Source organism: Hydra vulgaris, chromosome 15 (assembly GCF_038396675.1).
Source record: "Hydra vulgaris chromosome 15, alternate assembly HydraT2T_AEP".
NCBI lineage: Eukaryota > Metazoa > Cnidaria > Hydrozoa > Anthoathecata > Hydridae > Hydra > Hydra vulgaris.
This window is the reverse complement of record NC_088934.1, coordinates 6,200,296-6,227,553: the sequence shown is the minus strand read 5'-3', so window position 1 is coordinate 6,227,553 and position 27,258 is coordinate 6,200,296. Positions and strand designations below refer to the sequence as shown.

At 29.8% G+C, this 27,258-nt stretch overlaps 1 protein-coding gene, 1 long non-coding RNA gene and 1 other non-coding gene across 3 annotated transcripts; 1 reads left to right on the top strand and 2 right to left on the bottom strand.

Annotated features, from left to right (window-relative positions):
* Window positions 1-851: 851 nt before the first annotated feature.
* On the top strand, window positions 852-7,894 carry LOC136091710 (uncharacterized). The gene is made up of 3 exons (XM_065819418.1): window positions 852-933; window positions 6,354-6,455; window positions 7,671-7,894. Exons 1-3 carry the CDS (start codon window positions 852-854, stop codon window positions 7,892-7,894), a joined length of 408 nt encoding a protein of 135 aa, XP_065675490.1.
* Window positions 7,895-16,574: 8,680 nt separating this feature from the next.
* Window positions 16,575-16,739, bottom strand: LOC136092496 (U1 spliceosomal RNA). Its single transcript, XR_010644414.1, has one exon. It is a non-coding gene; the product is annotated as a U1 spliceosomal RNA (small nuclear RNA).
* A 4,671-nt stretch (window positions 16,740-21,410) lies between these two features.
* Window positions 21,411-24,945, bottom strand: LOC136091624 (uncharacterized). The gene is made up of 4 exons (XR_010644126.1): window positions 23,614-24,945; window positions 23,183-23,274; window positions 22,153-22,318; window positions 21,411-21,608 (listed from the first exon to the last, which is right to left on the bottom strand). It is a non-coding gene; the product is annotated as an uncharacterized LOC136091624 (long non-coding RNA).
* Window positions 24,946-27,258: the final 2,313 nt, after the last annotated feature.

The following is a 27,258-nucleotide window of genomic DNA, read 5'->3' as shown; positions in this document are numbered from 1 at the left end:
AAGAAATATATCAAATGCAAGTTTAATTTTTACTTCTCTTGTTTGATTTCGACTTGTAAATGTTTGATTTCGTAGGTGTAAATCAAAAAATGAACGATAAAATGATTTTACGGAGTAAACCATCTTCAACCTTAATTTGCAAACCTCTGAAATTGCAATTTAGTAAGGAAATCTAAGAAACTTTTTTAAATAAAAAAGCGCATTTTGACAAACAGATCTTTAAAAACAACTTTCAAATGAAAAATATTATAATTCCATACAATTTAAGCATGACCATGATAGATAATAAAGTATGCAATTCAATCACCAATACAAAATTGTGCAACGGTGGTACATGTTACATGACTGCGTTTGAATAAAGTCGTGCTGACTTACAATTACCTGTATCTGTTCAACGTGTGAGACAAATCTTACATGAAGATCCAAACACAGTTTGGAAAAAGCGTAAACCAAAACCAAAACTTATTGCTTGTCATAAAGAAGTTAGATTACAATTTGAACAAAGAACACATGTCTTGGCAGGAAGAGTGGCATCAAGTTCTCTTTAGTGATGAAAAAAAGTTTAATCAGATGGTTCTAATGGCGATCAAAATTATTGGCACGATCTTTGAAAAGAGAAAGAAACTCGCATAAGTCGTAATTGGGGGCTTTTTTTCTTTTCTGGAAAACTCCCACTGGCATGGATTTCAACAAATAACAATTCACTGGACTACATTCACTTATTAGAAATAAGTTTGCTTGAACATGGTGAGGAATTGATGTGTGAAAATTTTACTTTTCAGCAAAAAAATGCTGCTACCTATAATTCAAAACTTACAAAAGCTTGGTTTAGAGAAAAAAATATTCACGTAATGGAATGGCCCGTATGTAGTCCAGATTTTAACCTAATTGAAAATCTATGGGGAATACTTTCTAGAAAGATTTATGAAAATGGTAAGCAATTTGAATCCTCCTTGGAGCTGAAAACTCATATCAGAGAAGCTTGGAATGAAATACCTATAGAAACTATCCAAAATTTTGTGACTAGTATTTGTCAAGTCGCATATTTGAAGTCATTAAAAAATCAGGAAGCATTACTAAATATTAAATGAGTGTAAAAACAAAGTATTTTTTGTATTTTCTTGTATATAACGTAAATGAGGCTAATTCTATTTTCTCCACAAATTGAATACTTTTAATTTTTTTTCGATTTGTAATTAATTAAACATACCAATTTATAAACTTTTTAGTTGTAGTAGAAGATAATAAGAAATAAAGTAGATTTGATAGTTGTTTCACTGCCATTTTTCTTAAATTAGAACGAAAAATAAAGGTGAGGCTAATTCTATTTTCTCCGCTGTATTTCGAATGATCATAAATTGACTTTTAAAAGTTTTGAGCTAATGCTTTTTCAATTGCCAAACACTACATTAACATGGCAACATCAGTTTATAGATTGCTGACCCACGGTCTTAACATTATTATTTTTGGCTATTTACCATCAAAGATGAGAAGAAAAAGAAAAAAATGGTGAAGATGAAAAACAAAAGAATAATTGTAACTGAAATAAAATGTTTATTTTTCGTAATACTTCGTACTGTCTTCTACCATTGATCCATTTTTTAGCAACTATATCCATTTATCCAACTATACCTTTTTTTTTTTAAATTTTTTTAAACTTTTTTTTGTCATATTTTTTATTTGTGGCTTGAAAGAACCCTAAATGCCACTTTATGTACAATTTACAATTTTATTATGTAAATATAATACAAATGCAATTTAATACAGATTCATTTGGTATTGTATGTATATATGAACGGGCATAAATGTGTGTGTACGCGTGTGTATGTGTGAGTGTGTGTGTGCGAATAAAATAATAATAAAAGTAGAATAAAGGAGAGAACTAAAAAAATAAATAATCAATTTTTCTATTTTTCTGTATACAGTAAATTGATTGTTAAGACTAGATTAGATTAACGTTTTTAAGAACAGGGATACATGTTTTAAAGGACACGCAGGTCCATAAAAAATGAAGGACTCTGACAACGTGCCCTATAATCACATAATACACGTGCTAGATAATTTACAAAAAATATATGTATATTTTTATTTTATATAAGCCCACAGTTATAAAACATAAACTAGTTAGCTGGAACAGTATTTTTCAAAGTTGATAGAGTTAACTTTAATTTTGAAGCTATTGATATTTTTGGCATTAACGACGCCAGATGGCAAGTTATTCCAAATATTAACAACCTAGACGGACATTGAGTTTACACTTAAGCTTGCGTAATTTGACTTTGTGAACTTGTGTAAATATAGTTGTTTATTAAAAAGATTTATTTATTCAGGCAAACTAAATTGCTCAGAATATTGTAACATGTAATCATGTCTTGCTCAAGGCCACGAATTTCTAGTAGTTCCATATCAAGAATTCTAAGTCTATGAATTCATAAGTCTTAAACCAGTCTTATGAAGGTAGTGCAGGCTTTTACGATAACACGTGAATCACGAATTTTAAAACACTTAAGGATTAAAAATTCTCGAATGTTTGATGCACGGACGATATTTGAAATATGATTATTGTAATTTAAGTGAGAAACCATAATTCCTATGATCTTTTGGGTTTGTAGATCCGGTTAAATTATGATCTCCTAATTGATTGTTGTAATTTATGTCTTCACAAAATTAAGTAGGTGCTATTCTATGAGTAAAACACTTATTATTGGCTACTTTTAACTGCTAATTTTTGACCAGAGAAAAACTTTATGAATGGCAATAGCAAGATCGTGACTGTAATCGGCCTCTTTAAATGAACTATATAGCTTGATATTGTGAGCATATATTATTAGAGAGCAATTAAGATCTTTTATTACAGAGGGTAAATCATTATTATATGACATAAAATAACGTTGGACCCAAAATGCTACCTTGTAGAGCTCCAATAAGGATGCTGGTCGGATTGGATAGTGAATTTCCAACCAGAATCCTTTAATACCTGTTTGGAAGAAATCCTGATATCCGATGAAGGAGGTTATCTATTCTACCGTAGATTGCAAGTTTTTTTTAAAGTTTTAGATGAGGTACAGAGTCAAATGCCTTTTGAAAAACGGTTCTTGCTTTAAATTATTTTTCCTTTTTAATTTTTATCAACTGCCTTATTCAATTATATTAAAAATTATATTAGTGAACTGAAATTGGTTGAGGGATAAATCTATTAGCAATAATATGAATACAAGCTTCTAATTGGTTGGCAACAAGTTAAATCACAGCATTTTACAATTTGTAGAAAATTCTGACTTGTTCTTACATGATTTAGACACCAAACTTAATATTTGATTATTAAATTTTCAAATTTAAGCTCAGACTTTTCAGCCACAATATACGCTGTCTTTGTTGGAAAATTTTCTATGTTTGCTTGCTTCCGTATTTCTGACAATTTTTAACCAGCATATTTGAAGTTTTATCTTTCTAACTCTTCATTAATTGTTCAACGTTTTGTTTCAAGGTAGCTTCCAAAATGTTCATGTGGCAAAACAGTTCTCGACGAAGCAAAGACGTTCGCCTTTCTACTCAATTGACAGCGGGTCTATCAGACACATTCGTTGTTACAAACATTGCGTCAATGTTCATCAGGGTTTACATCCACATTTATAATAAGAATTGGTTTGATCAACTAGTAGCTTGGATCTTTTGTATCAACGTCAAATTCTTTTAATTTAAAAAGCCTTTCATAGTCCATTCCATGGCTATAACCTGATGATAAGAAATGCTAGACTGATCTAATCGCTAAATAAGTTGGGCCTGAATATGTTTCAGTTTTGGGTTTTCCTATATCATTTTTTTGGTTTTTAATGCAAACATCAACAGATGGTATGAACTTGAGCCAAAATGCTTCTAGTCAGTTGTAATGAGTCTTTTCTTAGGACCAATGAAACATAATTCTTAAGGTCTAAACAATGAAGCCACTACCTCGAGGTGATTCAAAGTACCTTTACAAAGCTACCTTAATGCATTTTAAGTGTAAATCATTTTGTACTTGAATTAATTTCACAGGTGTCATATTGCGTTTGCTTTCCAATAACAAATTTCGTTTTGGCAAAATTCGAATATATTCAGCACTTTTACTTATTTGAAAACCTTGAATCCTTAATAGTTCTTTTAATTTATCAAGATTTCTAATACTGCAATAAATATCATTCTGTCTTTTGTAATGAGCAGCAGACCCATACAATGCAATGTCAATAATGATTTTTAATGTAGCGGCTGATCTTCTTCAATTATTCGTAAAGCAGTTTTCTGTCGTAACTTTAGTTTACTACTAATGTCAGAATTTGACCTTTGCTTTGCAGAATTTGCTTTTTTTTTTTTTATTATATCTTTTGCTTTTCTTGTACATATTTTGAATTTTTAGTTTTTTCTCTAGCTCATTAACTTTAAATTTTTTTTCTTTAAGTTGTTTTTCCTGAGTTGAACTTAGAACACAATTTTTTTTTGTTTAAACAAGCCAATTAAATTGCTCTCAAAGATGCTTATCTGACTATGTAACTCATCTTGTACTTTTGCTTTTTAGTAATACTGGAAGGACCAGCTTTTAAATCAATTTCTATGTGGTCTTGTTGAATGGTTTTTGTTTGTTGCTTGGTAACTTTTTTTTCAACTTTTACATTTGTGGCTGCTTTTTTAGGAAGGACATTTACACTCTTTATAGGCTGGCCTGCTCAGAAGGTCATTAATGTTGCATTATTTTTCTGTGTTAAAGCGGTATAACTAATTGTTAAAGAATCTACCTTTGATAGCAAATCGTCCTCTTTTTTCAATTAATTTTCACTTTCAGTTATCTCTCATTGACAGTCTTGCTTAGGTTTGTTGGAAATGCCTTTGCATATTTTTCATACAACAACTTGTTAAAGCTTGGTTTGTCCATTGTAAATCTTAAAAAAAAAAGGTAATTTAAAAACTATTTTAATTGAACCAATTATTTCAAAAAGGGCACAAGTTACACTTTTTTCAAATTAAACTAACTGAAAATTAAAGCCTGTTTGAAAATGGCACAAGTCCTGGATTTATGTTACTTTCGCGCGAAACAAAACGCAACTGTTAGATGAAACATCATACAAAAATAAAAAATCGAGAGCTTGCAGAAAATGCTTATAAATCTAGAAAAAAAGTTTCTGGTATAACTAATAGTGAAAGTTGTACACATACTCAAATAAAAACAGCCACAATTACTGAAGAAGAAAAAAAAAACCACAAAGCCAAAATTACTGAAGAAGAAAAAAAACCACAAAGCCAAAATTGCTGAAGAAGAAAAAAAAAACCACAAAGCCAAAATTACTGAAGAAGAAAAAAACAACCACAAAGCCAAAATTGCTGAAGAAGAAAAAAACAAACCACAAAGAGAATAATGTGACATACAAGAGCTTTTTGCTGGTTTTAAATTTAAGTTTTACATTATTTTGTTTATTTACATTATTTGTTTTACCACATACAATAATTATAAATGGTGCAAAACCATTATCTCCAAATAATAATATATTTATTATAAAACTACCTTAAGATTATGTTTGTCTTTTTCTTTATTTACAGATGTAATTCAAAATGTGTGTAGCTGATATCTAAATATGATATAAAAATTATAATACAGCTTGTAAACAAATTTGATAGCAAAGATACCCTAGACACGTACTTGCATTAATTGATTGAAATAAGGAAAATACATAGAAAAAGACCTAGATCTAAATAACCTAAAAAAGAATTACTTTTAATTATCACATTAAGATAAATGGTGTTAGAAAAAAAGCGTGCAAGAAAACCTTTTGTAATAAAAATGGAGTTTTCATAAAATAAGTTAGACGTTTATGTACTTCCTTATTACAAAAAAGTAGTTCATTGATCACAGACGTGTAAGGGATAACGATGATTATTTTTATGTATAACTATAATACAGACGCATCATCTTATTATTTAGATGAAAAACTCAATGTAAAAGTTATGCACACATTTTACGAATAAAAATATCTAGATGAACCTTTAAAATATAAGTTTTACTTAAAATATTTCCGTGAAAACTTCAGCTTATCGTTCGGTAGGGAGCAAAATGATGTCTGTGGTTAGAGTTAAAGATTAAATTATATAAATTTGGAAATCTACAAAGGTTAAGCAAATAAATGACACAATAAAAAATAGGAAGTTGAAACTAAGTGCAAGAATGATTCAAATATGTTCAAAGTTGCATTTGCATTCTATGCAATAATTGTCACTTCCTCATATTCAAGTCCGGGAGATTTTTTATCTACGTCAACTATGGCTATATGGTTTTTGCATTTATAGTTTTAAAACTAGTAAATTTGTATTTTATTCTTATTGTAAAGGAGTTGCTAACAGAAGTCCCAATGAAGAATGTACTGTTACACTGGACTATATCAAAAAATATATTGGCAATGATGCCAAAGATTTGCACCTATTTTCAGTTGGTTGTGTTGGCCAAAATTAAAATTATGCCCACCCCTGCTTTTCAGTTGGTTGTGCCAAAATTGAAATTATGTCTTTATCACTACTAGCTGAGCTAGTAGTGTTAATAGCATGATTTCAATTTTAGCCAACTCAACCAACTGAAAAGCAGGGGTGGGCTGGAGCCGGCTCGGTCCAGCTCGCGCGAGCCTGTTGTTAAAACTTTTGAAACTCAGCGAGCCGCTAGTTAAATTAACCCTAAAACCCAAAATAAGTCATTTTAATAGTATGTTTATGCAAAATATGCATATTTTGTTTAGTTATTTTGTGCAATAAATGTTTTGTTTTGTTATATATATTTTATACTTTTCAAAAATTAATGAAGACAATGTACGCATTTACCGTTTTTTTTTTTGAAATAATAGCGAGCCGGTTGTTCAAAATTTGGCTGCCCACCCCTGCTGAAAAGCTAATTGAAATTCCTTTATCACTACTAGCTGAGCTAGGTACCAATATAAATGAAATACAATACTACGTTCCCGAAAGAAGTAATTCATTCCTGTTTAATCGTGGAATGTTTGGGAACCAAAAGTACATATTAGAAAAAATGACGGAATCTACACACCAGCCGACTACACCAACCGACCACCACAGCAGCCGATTATGAAAATCTTATAGTTGGGGCCAACTATAAATTTGAAATAAGAAGAAGATATATAAATAAATAAGAAGGCCTAAAACCGAAGATATGAGATATGAGATATGAAGATATGAAGATATGAGATATGCAGATATCAGTTGATTCATATGGCAAACAAATATCTAAGTACAAAAAAGTATTTTTTGGTGTTTCCAAAGTTTTACATTTCTCATTCTCTTAATCCCAACCTAGTCTTGTGACAACGCACAAACCTATAGATTGTTTAGTCGGCTATGGTTTCCAGCTTTTACAAAAAATGGGTACGAGACCATCCTTACCATCAACTAATGCTCCTAGATTTGCTCACAATTAATTAAAAAACGAATTTCTGATATAACAAAAATAGAAAATTATATTCAATAAAAAGGAGAAAAATGTATTTAATAAAAAAAGAGATAAAAATGATTCACTTATCTACAGTCAACATGGAATTGATGATAAAGATTTACTTTATCCTCAATTCAATGAGGATAAAGTATTAGTTGATTGAAAACATTAGATATAATTACAGATACTTTAGAAAATAATTGTTTTGTAGATTTGTTTTATATAGATATTACTATGGCATTTGATAAACTGTCACTTGTCAGATTAATAAAAAAAGAGGAATCATATGGAATTTTTGGAGATAATTCAAAATGGTTAGAAGATTTTTTACATAGCAAAAGACAGCAAGTTATTCTAGGAGATTATTTATCAAACTGGTTACCAGTTATCAGTGGTGTGTCTCAGGGTTCAGCTTTAGGTCCAGTTGTTTTTTAATCTTTATCAATGACCTACCTGATAATATCCATAACTGTATAAAGTTGTATGCAGATGACAGTAAAATAATAAATATCATAAAATTGGCTGAAGATCCTATATAGCGACAAGCAAATCTAAACTATCTCATGGAATGGTCATCAATTTGAATAGCAAAATTAATGATAAATGCAATGTCATGCATTTAGCAAAACAAATTCTAACTTATGTAATGCATGATTTAGATACAAATCAACATTTTGATAGTAACTGATTTTGAACGTGATCTTGGAAATTAAAATGAGAAAAATCAAATCTAAAATAGGAATTACAAATTAATGCAACATTTCTTCGAATTAAACCCTGGGTTTAATTCGAAGAAATTTTAAAAACTAAGATAAAATATGGTTAAAAAATTATATATTATTTTTTTTGCATCTACATCTTGAGTATGCTGAGCAAATTTGGTGTCCCTATCTGAAACAACTTATAGACAACATTGAAAAAATTTAACGTAGAGCAACAAAACTAATTTTTTTTTAAGGTGTTATTTTTTTTTTATTCGAAGTTCATTCTTATTGATTTATTGGTTTTTTTTCGATGTTGTTATTTTTTCCTTTTCCTTTATTTATTTTCCTTTTATTTTTTTGAGATAATTTTTAAATAATCAATTACCTTTAAGAAAGATTTTTTCTTTTGCTCCTGAAGGAATCAATTGCAATGATAGTGTTAAATATTTACCATAATTTATGACAATCCATGAATGTGCCAATCCTCCTCACTTCAACTTTAAACCTTATCCAATTTCACAGTAAAAGCCAATTATTTCTAATATAATCTAGTTTAACAAAAAAAAATGTATTTAACAAATTGTATAAACCAGAGATTGGAAACCTTTTGAAAGGAATTAGCCAAAAGTTACTATTTACAAGGTTTTTCAGTTTTTAAAGAGCTACCAATATCTTTATTTTAATATTGTATTAATACCTGAGCATGAAGCTGAAGAGCCATATTTTGACATTGAAAGAACCACACGAGGCTTGCGAGCCACAAGTTGCCAACCCTGGTATCTACATCTAAAAAATAATGCAACTTTAGCTATGGCTCTTACTATTGTTAAAAAGATATGGTTTTATCAAAACTAATTTTATTAAGGTTTAATAGTTTAAACCTTAATTCTAATTAAAGTAGCCTTTGGTATCTATTAAGGTTTAATAGTTTAAACCTTAATTCTTTTTGAAGTAGTCTTTAGTAACTCAAGATTGTTTTTAGTTTTGTTTACTCCAGATTACAACTGTACTGGAAAAAACAGTTGTGTAATTAAAACAATTTTTAAACAACATTAAAATAATATTTTGCCAGAAATGGATAGACTCCAGAATTTACGGAGTTTAATAGAACTTCCGTTGCATTATTTTTAATATAACTATTATGATATTGTCCAAACAACGTTTGCTTCAGATATACGTAATAGTTCAGAACATATTTGAAATGTCAAAACTTTATAAATATTAAAAATTGTTCATGTTTTTTAACAATTTCAAGAATACAAACGCCAAAAGGTCTTACATGTTCAAGGAGGGTGAAAATAGTTAGATTTTTTTATTTTACTTCGTCATTAAAAAAAAGAATACAAAGCCGTTTTATATAAATAAAATTTACATGACCGGGGCTAAAAGATGACAATATTTGCCTTATCACTACGCCCCGACGTGCTTTCATCAGCAAGCGTGTACAATCATTAAAATGTAAACATAAAATTACTTTGTACGTTATAAAAATTAAATACAAATTTTACAAGTATGTTAAGATCAGTAACTAATCTTTAATCAAAAGAAAATCGTAAAAATAATAATAATAATTACACCTAAAAATTAAAAATAAGTTAATAGGAGAATTCAAGGAAAATTTAAATAAAAGACCAGTTAATATAATAGGTGTTAAAAAAGAAAAAAAAAAGAAAAAAAAAAAAAAAAAAGAAGACGAAATAAAGAATTTAATTCATTAACATCGTTAAGAAGTTTTTATTTTAGTTGTTGTTTGAATAGAGAAAACGAAGAACAATTTTTCAGCTGGTTATTTAATAAAGTGTAAAAACCTTGTAGGGTACTCGTGGTAATTTAATTGAAAAGTGTATTAAATATTATAGGAGTTACTTTATTATGAAATTTGTACATAAGTATAAGAATTTGATAAAGGTTCAACTGAAAAACATTAAGTATATGATGATTTTTAAATAGTTCTTTAGAATGTGTAAAACGACCTGCACCTGAAATAATTCTGACAGCGTGTTTTTGTCTACTAAGCAATTTTTTAACTTTACTTACATTAGTGCTGCACCATGCAATATTTGCATAATTTATATAACAGTGTATGAGGGAGAAATATAAGATTGTTAAACAGTTTTGGTTTAATAATTGCTTAGCTTTGTATAGAATACCAATATTTTTTAAAATTTTATCTTATAACGTTCTTATGTGTTCTCTCCGTGTCAAGTTTTCGTCAAGTATCACTCCTAAAAACTTTAATGACGACTCTCTAATTATTTCAGAGTTACCAATATTAAGATAAGGAAGTTTTAATGGAATATTGTCTTTATCGTGAATTCTATGAAAAAAAGTATACTTAGTTTTATTTAAGGACAATTTGTTTGCCTTAAACCATTCCGCTAGATTTAAAAACTCCTTGTTTACTATTTTAAATAAAAGGTTGACATCTCCATTAGAATAAAATAAATTCATGTCATCCGCAAACAAAACCGAATTTAAAATGCTTGAAAACTTATGGAAGTCGTATACATAAATAAGGAATAACAGTAGACCCAGAATTGAGCCTTGGGGAACACCTCAAGTATAGTCAAGTAATCAGTTTTTCCTTCTTCGTGTGCTATGTATCGTTTTCTATAGCTTAAATAACTTTTGAGCCATTCTAAATATGTGCTTTTAATTCCATAACTTTCAAGTATTTTTATAAGAATGCTATGGTCTACTGTATCAAAGGCTTTGCTAAGATCTATAAAAAATCCGAGGGTAAACTTACTTTCATCAAATGCTTTAAATATATCGTGAACAATATTAATAATGGCATGGTCAGTTGAATACCCTGGCTGAAATCCAAACTGTTTATTATATAGAATATTATTTATATTTCGAAAAGTAAAAATTCGGTTATAAATAATTCGCTCTAAGATTTTCGAGAAGCAAGGAAGAACTGAAATTGGTTTGTAATTTTCAGGATTAGGAATCTCTCCTGATTTGAAAATACGTATGATCCTCCCAATTTTAAGTTTCGCCCGATAAATACCTGGTTTTAAAGATAGATTAAAAATATGTAAAAGACGGATTGTTAAGTATTTTATCGATTTTTTAATTATGTTGCTACTAATATTATCATATCCCACACTTTTGTTTAGTTTTAAAAGATATACTGTATCTAAGGGTTCCTTTTCAATAATTTCATGATTATCCATCTCAGAGATCTTATTAGGAGTGAAATATGACTCAAAGTTTACTTCAGTAGTTTCTATTTTCGACGCTAAAGTGGAACCTACATTGAAAAAATATTGATTAAATGATTCAGCAATTAAAGATTTATTTGTAATAGTTTTATTTTCCATGTTTAGATTTATAGGAAGACTATTTCCGTCAGTTTGTTTCGTGCCAATTACTTCCTTAATTATGTTCCAAGTATTTTTTGGATCATTTTTATGTTTTATTAAATGCTCGGTATAGTATTATTTCTTTGATTTTTTAATAACCATTTCAAAAATACGTTTATAATTTTTGTAATTTGTTTCATTCTTGAAAGTTTTTTTTTGAGAAACTAATTATATAATCGTTGCTTTTTTTTTTGAGGACTTTATAATTCCAGGCGTTATCCATGGATTTAATGTTTTGTTTTTTTACACATTTTGTAACTACAGGAGAACCGTATTGTAAAGTTGTTGTAAATTATCAATAAACTTATCGTATGCCTTATCGAAATTATTTATATTTGTATTTAAATGACGCATGTTCAGGTCAAGGTTAAAATCACCTACAAAATAAATGCTTTTATTTTTGCTTAATTTATTTTTAATTATGTTTTTAATATGATTTTCGAATTGTTTTATTGAGCCAAAAGGTGGTATAAAACGTGGATGATAATGTTTGTTGTGGTTTAATTTATAATTTTCCACTCATAGTGATTCACAATCATTAGTGGTTGAGCACAAATCTTTTTTTAGCTTGTATGACAAAGAATTACTTATAAATACACACAAACCCCCTCCTTTCTTCCCAGATCCTCTAAATTGATTAATCACTTTATAATTTGGCAACTAAAAATTTGTATTTGTCTCGATATATTCATCAGTACACCATGTCTCGCTGAGACTAATAGTTTTAAAATTAAATTTAACCTCGCATAAAAATTGTTTAAATAATTCAAAATTTTTTGAAAAACTCCTAATATTTAAATGCAAAATTGGAAATGAATTTGCATCTAGTCCTTGCATTAAGTTAAGTGTAACATTATCTTCATTCATAAGTAGGATATTTTTTACAAACTGTTAAATCATATTTTTCCGAAAAAAAAAAGGAAAGAAAAAAAACAATTCAACGTTCTTAATATTTAATTCGTTTTCAAATAAAATTAATAATTTTTTTTCAGTTTCATTCCAGGTTTCTTGATCGTTTTCGGGAAGCCCGTCGATGCGAAGATGATTCCTTCTGAGTCTATCTTCTAGCTGTCGTAATTTATTCTTTTCCTCTTCACCTATACTGTTTTTGTTTTTAATTTTCTTTTCTAATTCGCATACTTTTTTTTTGGATGTCTTGAGTAACTGTTTGGCTTTCTTCGATATCTTTATTTATCTTTTCTAGGATTCTTAGTCTCTCGGTAAGTTCTTTAAGTTTAATGTTTACCTTTTTCTTTTTTTTTTTTTCTTTTTTTTTTGTTTACCTCGTTTTCTTTTTCGCAAAATCGTTTTGATTTATGTATTTCATTAAGTAGCTCATTTATTTTAAAGTTACACTGATAAGTTTAAAGATATCTTTCTGCTGTTTTGAAAAAATTTCATGAAAAATATCGCGAACGACACACAGTGGGACGAAATCCTGATTTTGTGGCCAAAATTCCTAAATTACCAACATAAGGGTTTTCGAGGTCGCTGATTAGGAATCTGAGGTCAGTTTTAAAAAATTCAAAATGGCGGCTCCAATATGGTAGCCAAAACTGTTCATACGTTTGAAAATTTCATGTAGTTTGGTTTTCAAGGTCATTGCTTATGATTCAGAAATTCAGGAGTTAAATTAGAGCAAAAACATTGCAAAATTATTTTCAAATTTATACTATTAATAAAAAAAACAGAAATTTGTAATTTTAATTTAATTTTATTTTTTTAAATTGGTAAAAGATTAACTCACATATATGTAAAAAAATTGTTTCTTTAATCCTAGTAACAAAAATCACGTATGTCATATTCATCAATGTTCGAATCATTCGATTCGGAATCTGATGTTGAACCACTTGTATCAAAATTGTTCCTTGTCACTTGTCTGGTGACTTTAGGTTGTTTTAACAATTGTATAGCTTCTTGATGTAGAGATTTTACCGGTCTCTGGGGCAATTTCCTGATGCTCGAGAGAAATGGATCTGATGTTAATAAGAGCCTATTAAAAATGTCTCTCATATTCGATTCTCTTGAGCATTTTCTTGAATGATGTAATCTGAAGTTTTTAATGTCCTTATTGCGTGACTCTTGGGCATCTTCAGAAAGTTGTCCAATCGGTAAAAGGGCATACTTTACAATTTCTGCTCCATGGATCAGCAATTTATGTACAGATGTAGGCATGTAATGCCACGGATATAAAGCAACAAATAAATGGGCGGTATTTACACAATAGTCTTTGAATTTTTCATCATCTATATCAAACCCGCTCGAAATTACCTGCAAAATAACATGAAATCGGTGAATTAATTTTTCATCGACTCCTGTTATTTCAGCAGACATAGCAGCATTTTGAAAAAAGCGGCGCGCTGTATTTCCATCGTTAGAGCTTCCATATCCTGGCTTTGGTCTATCAACGATAAGCCCCAGTTTTATCTTAAATTGAGTCTGTATTTCTTCCTTACGTATTTTCACATTCTTTTTATCTTCCTCTCGACGAGCTTGCCACTTTTCAGTTGTTAGCTTATACGACAGATGCAAACAGCACTCGAAAAAACGAATCCATGCATGCAATGTAGATATGCCAAATCTTAAATTATCCATTTTTATAATGTTGTTGATGTCATTAAATTCTTTAGAGGAAGCTTTGCACAGGAAGCAGCGTTGTGTAGAAGTGGTACCAGTTACTGCATTACAGACTTTACCGTCTATCATCGTAAATGACATACAATAAGTTACTGAAATGGATTTTCCATTTTGTTCATTAGCATATGGTGCAAGACCCTCAATCTGCAGTTCAATGTCGGTAACTTCTTTCAATGTTGACTGTACATCTTCATGTACAAACTGCAATCGTATTGGTCTGCAGAATCGCGGAGATGATGGTCTAGGATTTTTCCACACAATAGTTGATTCACCCATCTCGTGGTTGTTGTGTATTAATTGTAAAGGTACAAGAGAAGTATAAAAAATGCTTTCATCAGATTTTCCAGTCTCAGTAAGTTTTTGTTTATAAACACTTTGACCGCTGCTTCCATCACATCCCCATTTACAGTAAAGTACTAATTTTTGCAGAATTTCTGGATTTAGAGTATCAATGACATCAGCCTGAAGTTGTATAATTCTAGATGTGATATGATCAAGTAAAGCCTGTAGTTCAATCTGTGCGCACGACTCACTAACAGTTGTGTACACAACTGATGGATAACAACGTTTTTTTGCTTTTTCTACTTCAAGGTATGATGGGTATAATTTGCATTTATGTGCTCTAGCTACATTTCTTGATAGTTGATAAGAGTGCTTTGAATATCCTTTCTCGATCATTAAAGAAATTGCTTCATCTGGGGTTAAAGGTACTCCATTTTGTGAACTAACAGCGGATATATATTTTGAGGCTCTTGTTGGGGTTGTTAATGTGACATCTTTAACAACTTGAGCAGCATGTACTTGGCCAGAAGTCCTTAAACTCATTTTAGCAGCATATGCCAATTCTTCTGTAGAAAAAGTAGAACGTACTTCTTGAGTCTTTCACCTCTTTGATCTTTCACTAGATGAAGCAAAGGATTGCGAAGGTCGCCCACATGTTCCTTTTTTATTATCACTCTTTACAATCTTCTCAGGTGTTGTGCATTCAGTATTGGATAATTTTGAAAATTGTACGGTGCCCTTCAACCATTCTTCATTTTTTTTCAGAAAAAAATCTTCCCATCTTCCTGCTGCTCTCCATCTCGATCGAAAATTTGAAAATAACCGTGATAATGACATTTCATCCTCGCCTACTTGTATCACATGTTCCGTTTTTTTGAAAATTGCATCTTTCAAAACATCAATGATGAATTTATATTCATTTTTTAAACTGTCTTTCACCATAAAGAATATATCTTTTCTTGAAAATTCCATATTTGAAGATTTGGAAGACTCTGTAAAAAAAAAAAAAACAGTAATAACTGCTGAAAGTTCTTTGAGGACTATTTTATAAAACTTTGAGATTATCATAAAACGGAATGAGAAGTAACTTTTAAAGCATATATTTAAAATAAAAAATTATTGCATTAAAATGTAATTAGTGCTGTTAAATAATGTTAATTCACTAATTTCCATGACCATTAATGCGTGGTGTGACATTAATCTATTAACATTCTTTAATGTCGCACCACGCATTCCACCATAAAAACTAGTCTCATTATTAAAATGGCACTCAATGGCAGCCAGTTTTTTAATATGTTATATTTAACACTATACACGATCAGTTCCTTGTCAAAAGAAGGTGGATAACCGCGGTTAAATTTTTAAAACGACATTAGAAAATCGATTTCAGATAAAAAATTTACAATTTTTTATGTTTACTTGTCGCGCGATTTAAATATGAAAAAAATTGAAATTAGCAATAACAGTGCATAACTATATATTCTACATGCCTCCAGAAAGTGATTCCATTTTGCCGAATTCCAATTGAAATAGTTTCTTCAGTTTAACAGCACTTTAAAACAGGCAAGAATTTTTCGACGTGTCCACTTGTTTAGTGCGTACCGAATGGAGGCTAAATGTCAACTGACGCCCAGGCCACCCTAGAGCAGGTATATACCTGCCCTGTTCGGAATTTTGTTCTAGGACTATCTGTAAACAAGATCTGAACGTAAAAAGACGAAAATATAAAACTCAAAAACTTGACTTTTGGCCATGAAATCGGGATTTCGTCCCACTGTGCGACATTTGTTGATATTTGTGTTTCATCTGTATTCCCCGTTTCGTTAGATTTCTTTCGAACATCAATATTTTTTTATCCATTTTATAGTTTTTTTTTAATAATAAAAAAAAAACGAACTATAAAATGATAAAAAAAATATTGATGTTCCAAAAAATAATTATTTCCTCTGAATAAAACACTTTTGGTAGCCGCAACGCAATATATAAGCTCTAAAAAAAATTTCAAGTGTGTGATATGTACACTAAAAGCCCACATCCCTTCTTAAACGCCTAATTTTGCATCACAGTTACCACGCTGCTACTTAGCATCTGCTAAACTAATCCCGGTTTCTTTATTGAGATAGATGGAAGCGAGCGCGAACGCAGGCTTCCGCTACCAGAAATTATACTGTCGAGTTACCGACGTTAGCGGTAATCGCAGAGGTCAGCCTTTACGAAGTGCAATGAAAAAGCCTCACTCTGGAAGAAGCCGCTCCAGGATCCGACTTAACTTCCCAGTCAGGTAAGTATGGTCTCAAAATTTCGTAAAATGACCATGATTTTTATGAACATTTCTGATTGCGGTTTTCTTATAAAAAGTTTATAGACAATGATAAAATTTTACTAAATATTTAGAATAGTTTGATAATGTTGCCGAAGCAGAAAAAAAAGTAATTTTGTGTTATAATTTTATTGTGTATTTAACTTAATTTACTACTAAAATTATTAACTTTATTTTAAAAGTATGTTTTATATATAACTTAATTTTTAATCAAAATTTTTTTATTAAAAGCAATAATAAAAAAAAGAATAGTCAAAAAACATAGAATAATTTTTTTTTTTTTTAAATATGTTTAAAAATATCTTTAAAATATGTTTAAAAGTAGAATAATTACTTAAAAAAAAACTTTTATTGACCATTTCTTACTTCGTGTAAAAAATAATTAAGTCGTTTGCTTAAAGCAAAGCCGGTTTATAAACAAATTAAAATTTTTTATAAAAACCACAACCGGGATTTTGTAAATTATAACCTCGACGACCTGAATTTTACCTCATCATAACTAAAATGTTTCGCGCAACAACGCTGTTTAAATTAGTATTAATGCTATACTAGTATTATCGCTGCAATGTTAGTCATATCGCTGTTTAAATTAGTATTATTGACGGAAAAAAACACCTCTAAACTTTTTACAGTATTTGTGTTAGTCTTCTTTGGTGTTTTTCTGCTGTTTATTGGTATCAAACGTTATTTATTACAACTGTCTTTATTGAGTTGAAATTTTATTTAATAGCGAAAAGTTATGCTGGTGCTCTTGGTTCCGTTACGACATCTGTTCAACCCAATAGCAATCTTGGTATTTTTAACACGAAGTTTGAAGTTGACAGTTCAAACGTTCTTATTTGTCGGTATGGTGATCTTAACGTTTCCGTTAGTGATTTTCTTGCTAGCTTGGCTGTAAAGGCTACTTAGTAATGTGTGGGGAGTCACTAGACACTACTCCAACAAGTTATTCGAGTTTGCCGTTACAAACAACTCGTCTTTGACATCCTTTCTAGAAGCAGAAATAGAAATTAAAGGTATGGTTTTAAACTTTCAGTAAAAGTTTGTGCGAAAGGTCCACGTCCTGGTTCAGAACATTCCAATAGGTACCCTTGATGGTCTTAATTTACGGTATAAACATCTTGGCCAGCCCGAACCCAACCCTAAAGTAACAAACCAAACCGTTCCACCCACCAATTCTTTACAACCTACTACACCGCAGATCAACAATGAAATTGTAGAAACCAAAGTGAACAACGTCAGTATCGAGATCGATGTTGATACTAATCCTGGAAAGGAAAACATCAACGAAAAAGAAAATAGTGTTAAAACCGAAAAGGCACGTTCCACCCAACCAACGAGAAAACGTTTATACAACAATAAACAACACGGAGTTAAAAGTGTCTTTAGAAGAAGTTTGTTTTTCAGAAGAAAACGAGGAAATCTCGTATGAAGACGAAATTGATTTGCTAGTTATAGATGAACAATACGATAGCCAAATTGGTGCGGAAAAGAAATCGTAAGATAAATTTTCTTTCTTATTTTTTTTCTTTTTATCTTATTTTTTTAAACTTTGTTCTCAAATCAGAATATTATTTCGAATTTTTTTGTTCTAAAACTTTTATTTCTTTTTCTTTCTACAAAAATTCTTTTTTTACGTTCTATTTTTAACCTCATTAATTATGCATGTCTCATTTTTGAAAAAGCGCTTAAGCTGTCGTAATTTGTATTGTTGTAGTTTGCGCTTTTTTGTGGAATGTTACGGTCCAGTGCGTCCTAATGTTCGTATTACGTCAGGTCAAACGAAAACTCGTGCTATAAGGTTAAGGTTTATATGTTTGTGTTTTTTATGTCAGGTTGTAAATAAGGCCACGCGGTTAAGGTTTTTTTCGGTTCGGTTTTTTTCGATTCGATTTTAAACTTAAACCCATCGGTTCGGTTTAAAACAAAATTTTTTCCGGTTTGGTTTAAAACAAAATTCGGTTCGGTTTGGTTCGGTTCGATTAAAAACAAAATATGGTTTTAAAGATAATTATTTATATATATATTTTACAACTTTAAAATATAATTTTTTTAAAAATTCCCAATTATAAATTAATTTTTATTTTTTTAATGTTTTCTTTTATGTAAACAATTTTCTCGATATTTTCAATGGCCAATGTGGTTCTTCTGGCGGTTACGACATTACCGGCAGTTGAAAAAATTCTCTCTGATGTTGCAGAAGTTGCTGTTATACATAGGTATTTTCGTGCATAATCAGATAGAATTGGTACTGTTACTTCATTATTTTCCACCATTCTAAAACATTTGTTTTTTCGTCTTCTGTTTCAGCTCCTAAATAATGCTCAATTTCTAAACTCAATTTAGTTGTCGTCGAAGCGCTGCGTGCTGAAATATCTTGTTTTAGTCTTTTTTTAAGCAACTCGTGGTGATTAACTTTAGTATTTGGATTGCATTCATTGTCTATTTTACTACTTGTGATTGAAATATAATTCAGGTATTACATCTTGGATTGTTGGTCTTTTATCAGCTGATAAACCTACTGAAATGTTGTAAATTTTTTCAAGAAACGGCATGCTGTATTCTAATGTCTTCCATTGATCATCTGAGGGGCATGACCTTTCAAATTCTTCATTTGATTTTGCAAGTGTTTTGATCGCTTCTTTGAGTTGAAGGACTGACTTTATGCACATGTACTCAGAATTCCATCGTGTTGTACACGGAACAATCAATTTCTTGGCCTTAATTCTAAGTTCTTCGCATGCACCTTGAAGCTTAGCAGTAGAGAGATAACTTCTATGTGCGTGTGATGCTAAATCTGTGCAGTTTTTAATTGCTTTTGAAAGTTCAATTGAATTTTTAATTGCTTTAAGAATAACTAGCTGGATTGTGTGATCGTTGCAGCGCAACTCTGAGTTAATTTCATCACTTTCTTTAGTAGCTAAAACAATGTTGCTGCCATTGTCATTAACGCAGGCTCTGTGCACTTCTTCATTTAAGTTCAAATTAGCAATAAAAGTATCCAGGTTTATTGCGATTGCTGCCCCAGTGTGTCTACCAGTAAATGGTATGTAAGCAATGAGAAAACTCAATAAATTAAAATCTAAATTAATGTAGTGAATTGTAAGACTCATGAAGGAATCATTGTTTCGACTTGTCCAGAGATCTGTTGTAAAGCTAACTCCAGTCACATTTGGAAAATCTTTGACAAATTCTAGTTGTAACCCTTCCTTAACTTTTTCATACAACATTGGAAGTTTATGACGTCTAAATGTTGATGCAGATTTGACAGTAAATTTATTATTTACTTCATCGATAAATTCTTGAGCTCCTTTATTATCCAAAACTTCAAAAGATAGACCTAGAGTGCAGACAAACTTTGTTAAATCTAAGTCAAACTTTAATTGCTTTGGATCATTTAACCCATATTTTTGATTTTTTAATATACTACTTTCAATTGTTGTTGTTTTGTCGTCTTTTTTTATATCAAACTTTCGTTTATTAGGTGCCTTTATGGTTTTTAAAAGATGTTCCTTCCAAGATGTTTCATGTTTGGTTTTAACATGGCTGGTTATTGTTGAAGTACTGCCACAGTTTATTTTGTAAGATTTAAAGCAAATTTTACATTTAGCTTCAAATTTATTCAGCTTTTCAAAGAATTGCCAAATACCACTTTCTTTTGGCATCTTCAATTTCAATAAAGTATAAATTGCTTGTATGACCGGACTAAAAAAAAATTAAACTAAATAAACATATATACATATTTGTTTTGGTCAAGTAACAGATAACTAAGTTGATAACAAGTAGTATAAGATTAGAAATTGTTAATGTTAGATTAAGGACAAAGTAAATCACAAATTATATTTAAAGTATATTCACAAATAAATTTAATTGAATTGTTTGTATGTTTGTCAAGCTATTATGAAAAATAAATATATGTTAAACAGAAAAACTTATTTGTTTTATTATTTATCTAAATTAAAAAGCAACGTTCTTATAATAAAAATATTATACAATATATTTTAATTTTTAAGTAAAATAAAAAATTACAACAGTTTAGAAAAAAAGTTCAATTTACTCACATGTTACAGTACAATGGTATCAAAAACTGTTAATAGCCAATATTCTTCCCCAGTCGGCAAATTTAGTTGTAAATGCGCATTAGAAACTCATTTAAATACGTATCGATGTGGTATGTATGTTAGCCATTTTATCGTGTCGAATACGCATTAGAAATACGCATTAGATGCGTATAAAGACAGGTATACAATACGACGCCTACTGAGTATCAAACTCGCATTTGAAACTCTTGTAAACACGTATAAAACACAATAACCAGAGAATATTCAATACGATATATTCCTGGTATTACATGCGCATTTAAAACTTTCCAGAATACGCATTATTTACGAATATATGTTAGCCATTTTATCGTGTCAAACGCGCATTAAAAATAGACATCAAATGCGTATAAAGACAGGTATACAATACGACGCCTACTGAGTATCAAACTCGCATTTAAACACGTATAAAACTCGATAACAAGAGAATATTCAGTACAATTTTATTAACTAATATGAATTCATAACAATGATAATGACTAGCAGTAAGCAACCCGTAATATGGGTTATGAAATATTAAATCATTAATAACAATAAAAACACATTAATAACTTGATATATTATCTAAAATATTAAATACAAATTTATCTATAAATATTTTAATTTTGACTCCGTATCAGCAACGTCATTACTTATAGGTAACGACATAAAGATTGCATTAACATCAGTTGAGTTCTTTTTAAAATCTGTCACAACACAGGTACCAGAAAAGGAAAGTCAAGTAAAGCCTGCAAATACCTAAAAAAAGACATCAAAAAAAAAATTACAATTTTTAATTACAAAAGTACTATTTGCATTTCATTGTTAGTAGAATTAGGATAATAATAACAGAAAATGTATATTCTGTCTACAGAATAATTTAAAAAGATTATAAAAAGGCTAGACAACACAATGTATACATTGTTATTATAGTAAGGCAAATAACACCACAACTTAATAAGACATTTTATTAACTTAAATACTTGGACTAAAAAGATTTTATTTATTACAATATTTGAACAATCAAGGGACAATTATAGTTAAACAATTTGGGCAACTATTTCATAAAATAGCAAGCAACTCGTAAAATATTTCTTATAAATGGTCATTATCATTTGTGGTATTAAGAAATACGTAAGAGCTCAGTAATTACATAAGTTTTATTAAATCTCCCTCTCATCTAAGAGAGAGAGGGAGAGAAAGAAAGTGTTTCCAAAGCAGCATGTTAACAAATGTAAAAAAGCACGGAATAAACAGTAGTAACTGGTTTTTTTATGTTACCAGTAAACTAAATTATTAATACCTCGATTATAAGTTAATTTCCAGCATTTCTTAATTAAGCTCCAGCTTCTCTCTAAGCGTTGACTAATGATTAATAGAGTAAATTTCACATCATACTAAATTTACAAAATTAAAACCATGTTTCAACAGTTAGCTAACTAATTAAAAGATGACAAAGGGAAGGCAAACTAAAAAAAAAAATGAAAAAAAGAACATAACTATGATAGAAATTATAAAAAAAAAATTATTTAGATTTAAAAGTGTTAATTGTTACTATGAATAGTTAAACTCATACTTTGCTTTGTTCTAAAGTGTCTAAAGTAAAATCAAATTAACAGACATTAACACTGGTTTACACTGAATTCTGTCAAGTAAGTTTTCTGCACGCCGAGTTGCATTTCTTATATTTCAACAACGATTAATTTCATCCTGCCTAGATCTATTTTTTCATTCGACAACTATTTTCAAGTTGCCTATTAGCATTTACATTAATAACTTTGTTGAGCCTAATACTACCTATTTCAATTTCACTGTTATCATTAAACATATTACCAGTAATCTTACTAATGTTACATGTGAATAAATGAACATAAAAGAATCCTACAAATTGTGATCTTTTCTAATCAAAGACTATATTTAAACTTAAGATTTATTGAAATCCGTATCTTTATGTTTATATACATAAGTCGTTTATTAAAAATATTAAACAATATTTATTTACTTCAACTATTTTTAATTTAACAAAGAATCCACAATGCACAAAATTATTTTTACCTTAATGAACAAAAATAATAAATGCACAATCTTGTATAAAAAATTGAAGCAATGTCAGTCAGTATATTTTACTCTAAAGTAATTAAATGTATATATAAATTTGCCTATATTTCAGTATATAAATATACTGAAATATAGGCAGATTTAAGTTTATAAACTTTCGTGTCAACAAATTACAGTCAGTTTTCCATGTTAAATACATTAAAAATATATATAATATAATATATATCGAATATAAAATAAATCCAATATAAAATAAAACAAAACAGTAAACTTACTCAAACCAGTATCAGTTACACCTTTGAAGTAACTAAAAAACAGTTCTTTTCAATAGCTCTAAAAAAATGACTTTTAGCTCTTTCCAATAGCACTAAAAAATAGAACAAAACTTGCTTAGCTGAGTTGCCTAGTTTATAAGAATCTGAAAACAGATAAGTAAAAAACCAAGAACAAACAAACATTTATTTGTTAGAACTACTATATTTGAACAAATTAAATTTAAAAAAAATAAAGCAATTCTCCTTAAAAGCTCAATCCTTTCCAGCTCAAATTTGCTTGCAGACCTTGCTTGTAAAACCATGTGAATAAGAAACACATTTAGAAAAGCCTAGAAACTACTTAAAAATGACATATGCAACATTGAAGTTTGAACATTGACTGGACTAATTATTAGCTGATGTTTCTCAAAAAGTCATAAAAATTTACATACATTTGTTCTTTTATATCGCATAAATCCATCATATGATAAATCTGAAATGAAAAAATGTAATGGATAAGTAAATACAAAGAAAAACATAATATATGAATCGAAAATCAATATATCTGATAGAGATAAGATGTCATGATAAGAGAGTAGTGGTTGTTAAATATTGTTATTTCATGTTAGCTTTTAGAAAACAAATCATGTTGGTACTTCATGATTCTAATAATTCAAATTAAGATATAAACAAATGTATATATGGCAAAATGATTTTTCTTGAGTGGCTTTTAGTGAATGATTAAAAGCAGCGAGTTTCAATAATAAAACCACTTATAATTTTTAACAATAGACACCAACATAAAGGTAAGCCAAATGTAACAACATTAGTAACATAAATAACAACTTTACGCAAAATCTTGCTCAACACGTTTGCCAAGTCACACACTTTGAAAATATGGAAACAACATAATATAAACATATATAATAACTATAAAACACAATACATTTATTTAACTTTATATAACATATATAAATACCTCATATAATATTTATATACACAATAGATACATTTTATACTATTTTAATGACACATTTATAAAACGATTACATAACACATATTACCACATACATATATTTATCAAAAATATTTTAACTTTGAATATAATATAAACATATATGCAAACTATAAACATATATAACATGAATTGCGGGAACAAGAAATTTAAAAATAACATAAAAAAATCTAAAAAGATTCATATATATATTCATATATAAAAACATATATCTCGTAATAAAATATCAAATTATAATCATATTTAATTTAAATCAAATACTTATTGAATAAAGAGCAAAAAAAGATAGAAGAACTGCAATCCTTATAACAAAATTTAACGTTTAGCAACAATAAAATGTCAGTGTTGGCTCGAAATTTTAATTTATTTTTCTAAATTTTTTAAGAGTACAAAATAAAGGTACTGGCATTACAGAAATGTTAATAAAATAATAATCAACATAATAAAATATGCAAGGAATGAAATGATAGGATTTATAATATATTTGAATTATATTAATTTAGGACTTCATAAAACTAAATAAATTTAAAAGTAGTAATAAATATTTTTATGATACAGTTTCAGTAACTCTTTTAGTACAAAAAAGTACTGTAACTGTATTGGAGATATGCGATACTGCTTTAGCAGAACGATATCTCTTCATACAACTTTTCATGTATTCCTGACTATTTCTTTTCAGTCCAGACACAAACTTTTTACTAACTTTCTCAAGAGAAAACTTTTTTTAAAAGTTTAAAAAGTATAATTTAAGTTAAAAAGTTTTTAACTTAAATTATACTTTCGCAATTTCAGTTTAAGCATGCGCTTTAAAGCAAAGATTTTCGTTTTTCCGTTACATGTTGATATTTGATCAAAATCGGGTACTATATCGTATCTTATTTTGATCAAATATTAAATAATACGTATTTTTGATAAATAAGTGGTATTGAACTCGAATTCGAAACTTAAAACTAAATGCGTATTTTTCTGGTATCAACGGCGGTATATTATACGTGATCAATACTCCGAGTATTTACAATACTAGATATGCCGACTGGGTCTTGTTCCGCAACATTTGATATAGTTTTGCGGCAACTGTTTACGACTATTTTGGAGTTATGTTTACAATCTCATCTTTTTGACTTATTTTTTTTCTGTGGTTTAATAATACTAAACTTTCATAAATAAAGTTTATTAAAAAAATATAAAATTAAGTTTTATAATTTTTAAAATTTTTATATAGGTTTTTCAGCTTTTTTCGGTTTCGGTTCAGTTCGGTTGATTATTTAAAATATTTTTATCGGTTCGGTTCGATTCGGTTTTCTTAGTTCGGTTTTAACCGAAAGGACGGTTCGGTTCGGTTAACCGCGTGGCCTTAGTTGTAAAATTATTATATTCATGTTTAAGGTACACGAGTTTTCAAATTAGGAAACCTGATCCTCTTCATCATGGCTATTAATATTTTAACGTGCAACATAAACGGCCTAAACGACCAAGTCAAACGCGATAATATTTTTGGGTTTCTCAAAAAGTCCTCCTTCGATCTTATCCTCCTTCAGGAAACAAAGTCCGGACCGACCACTGTTAAACAGTGGAGTGACGAATGAACTGGCGAGTCTATTTGGAACTCTGGTCCAAGTCATAACTGTTGTGGGGTGGCAGTTCTCTCTAAATCCAATGTTTCTTTAAACGAACTAAAAAGGGACAATAACGGAAGAATATGTCATGATAAAAATTGACGAACACGAAATGCAGGTGCTGAATATTTATGCTCCTAATGTGCCGAGAGAAAGACGCCTTTTTTTCGGCGGCCTTGGAGACATCTCGCAGGACACAGGACTACCCGTCCTGTTGGCCGGAGATTTCAACATGGTCGAAAGCCTGCCTCTTGACACAGAAGGCACAAACAACTTTGATATCACACCTACGGCATTACTGAACTCGGGGTCTTCCAAGATAGGTATAACCTAGTTGATGCTTTCCGTTACAAGTTTCCCAACAAAAGAGAATTCACATGGCGCAATCAGACGGTCAAATGTAGACTCGACAGAATCTACTGCCCTGAAAAAGTCGCCAAAAAAACAACATACACTAAAATTCTCACCAACCCTTTTTCTGACCACGAGTTCGTGTCAACAACTGTCAATTTTAGTAAAAGCAGGAGAGGACCAGGATAATGGAAATTAAATTGCTCCCTTTTGGAAATAGAAGTGCATAGGCAGAAAATTGAACTCGTAATTCAAGATTGGCAAACTAAAAAACGGTCCTATACGTCAATTTTAAAATGGTTAGACGACTGCAAACTTTTTGTTAGGGCTGAATTACAACACATATCGATACAGGAAAGTGCGAATAACAAAAAAAATATCAAAAGGATTGAAAACGAAATCCAACGGGAGCGACAAAACGCTAACCCGAATTTAGATAGCATCACAGAAAAACGCGATGCTCTTTTCTTGCTCCAGTTTCCCGGAGCGTTTATTCGCACGAAATAAAAACTAATTGAAGAAGGAGAAAAACATTCAAAATTTTTGTATAATTTGGAAAAAACTTTTACTTAGAAGTGGCAAAAAACAAAAAGTCAGTGGTCCCAGCAAAACTTTTCTGGAACGGTTCAACGAAAACAACAATGCCGTGGACCCAAATTTGGAAAAAAAACTTCACCTCCCACGCATGCGGACCAACTCAAAACATCCTCTTTCGTTTCTTACACAACAACCTTCTGCGGCCTTGCTAGCCAAAAGCACAAGGCAGCAGATCGTCAAAAATAACAAATGCAAAACTTGTGGTAAAATCGAGGACAACATGCACATCTTTGCCTACTGGCCTCCTTCTGTAGAAATTTGGGAGTATTTTAAACACGTATGTTACTCCTTGACATCCCGAAACAACTTTTCTCCGATAAATTCGATTTTCTTGATTGAAACAGCGAATTTATCGGAGAAAAACCCCACTTCGCAGCTGCTGTTGACACTCACTCAAACCATCATGAGTGCAATATGGAACAGTAGATGCCACCACATGTTCAGGAACAAAAAAGTTGACCCAATGGCAGTGATCAGGGTAATAGTCAGGAACATCAGGAATATTATTACCTTAAAAT

What these genes read in the sequence shown, in the direction of transcription:
- LOC136091710 (XM_065819418.1), top strand. Translation starts at nt 852, where the DNA reads ATGGAATGGCCCGTATGTAGTCCAGATTTTAACCTAATTGAAAATCTA. An exon ending in TAGAAAGATTTATGAAAATG is followed by an intron (nt 934 to 6,353) that starts GTAAGCAATTTG and finishes CTTATTGTAAAG; the next exon opens with GAGTTGCTAACAGAAGTCCC. An exon ending in TTTGCACCTATTTTCAGTTG is followed by an intron (nt 6,456 to 7,670) that starts GTTGTGTTGGCC and finishes ATTGTTTTGTAG; the next exon opens with ATTTGTTTTATATAGATATT.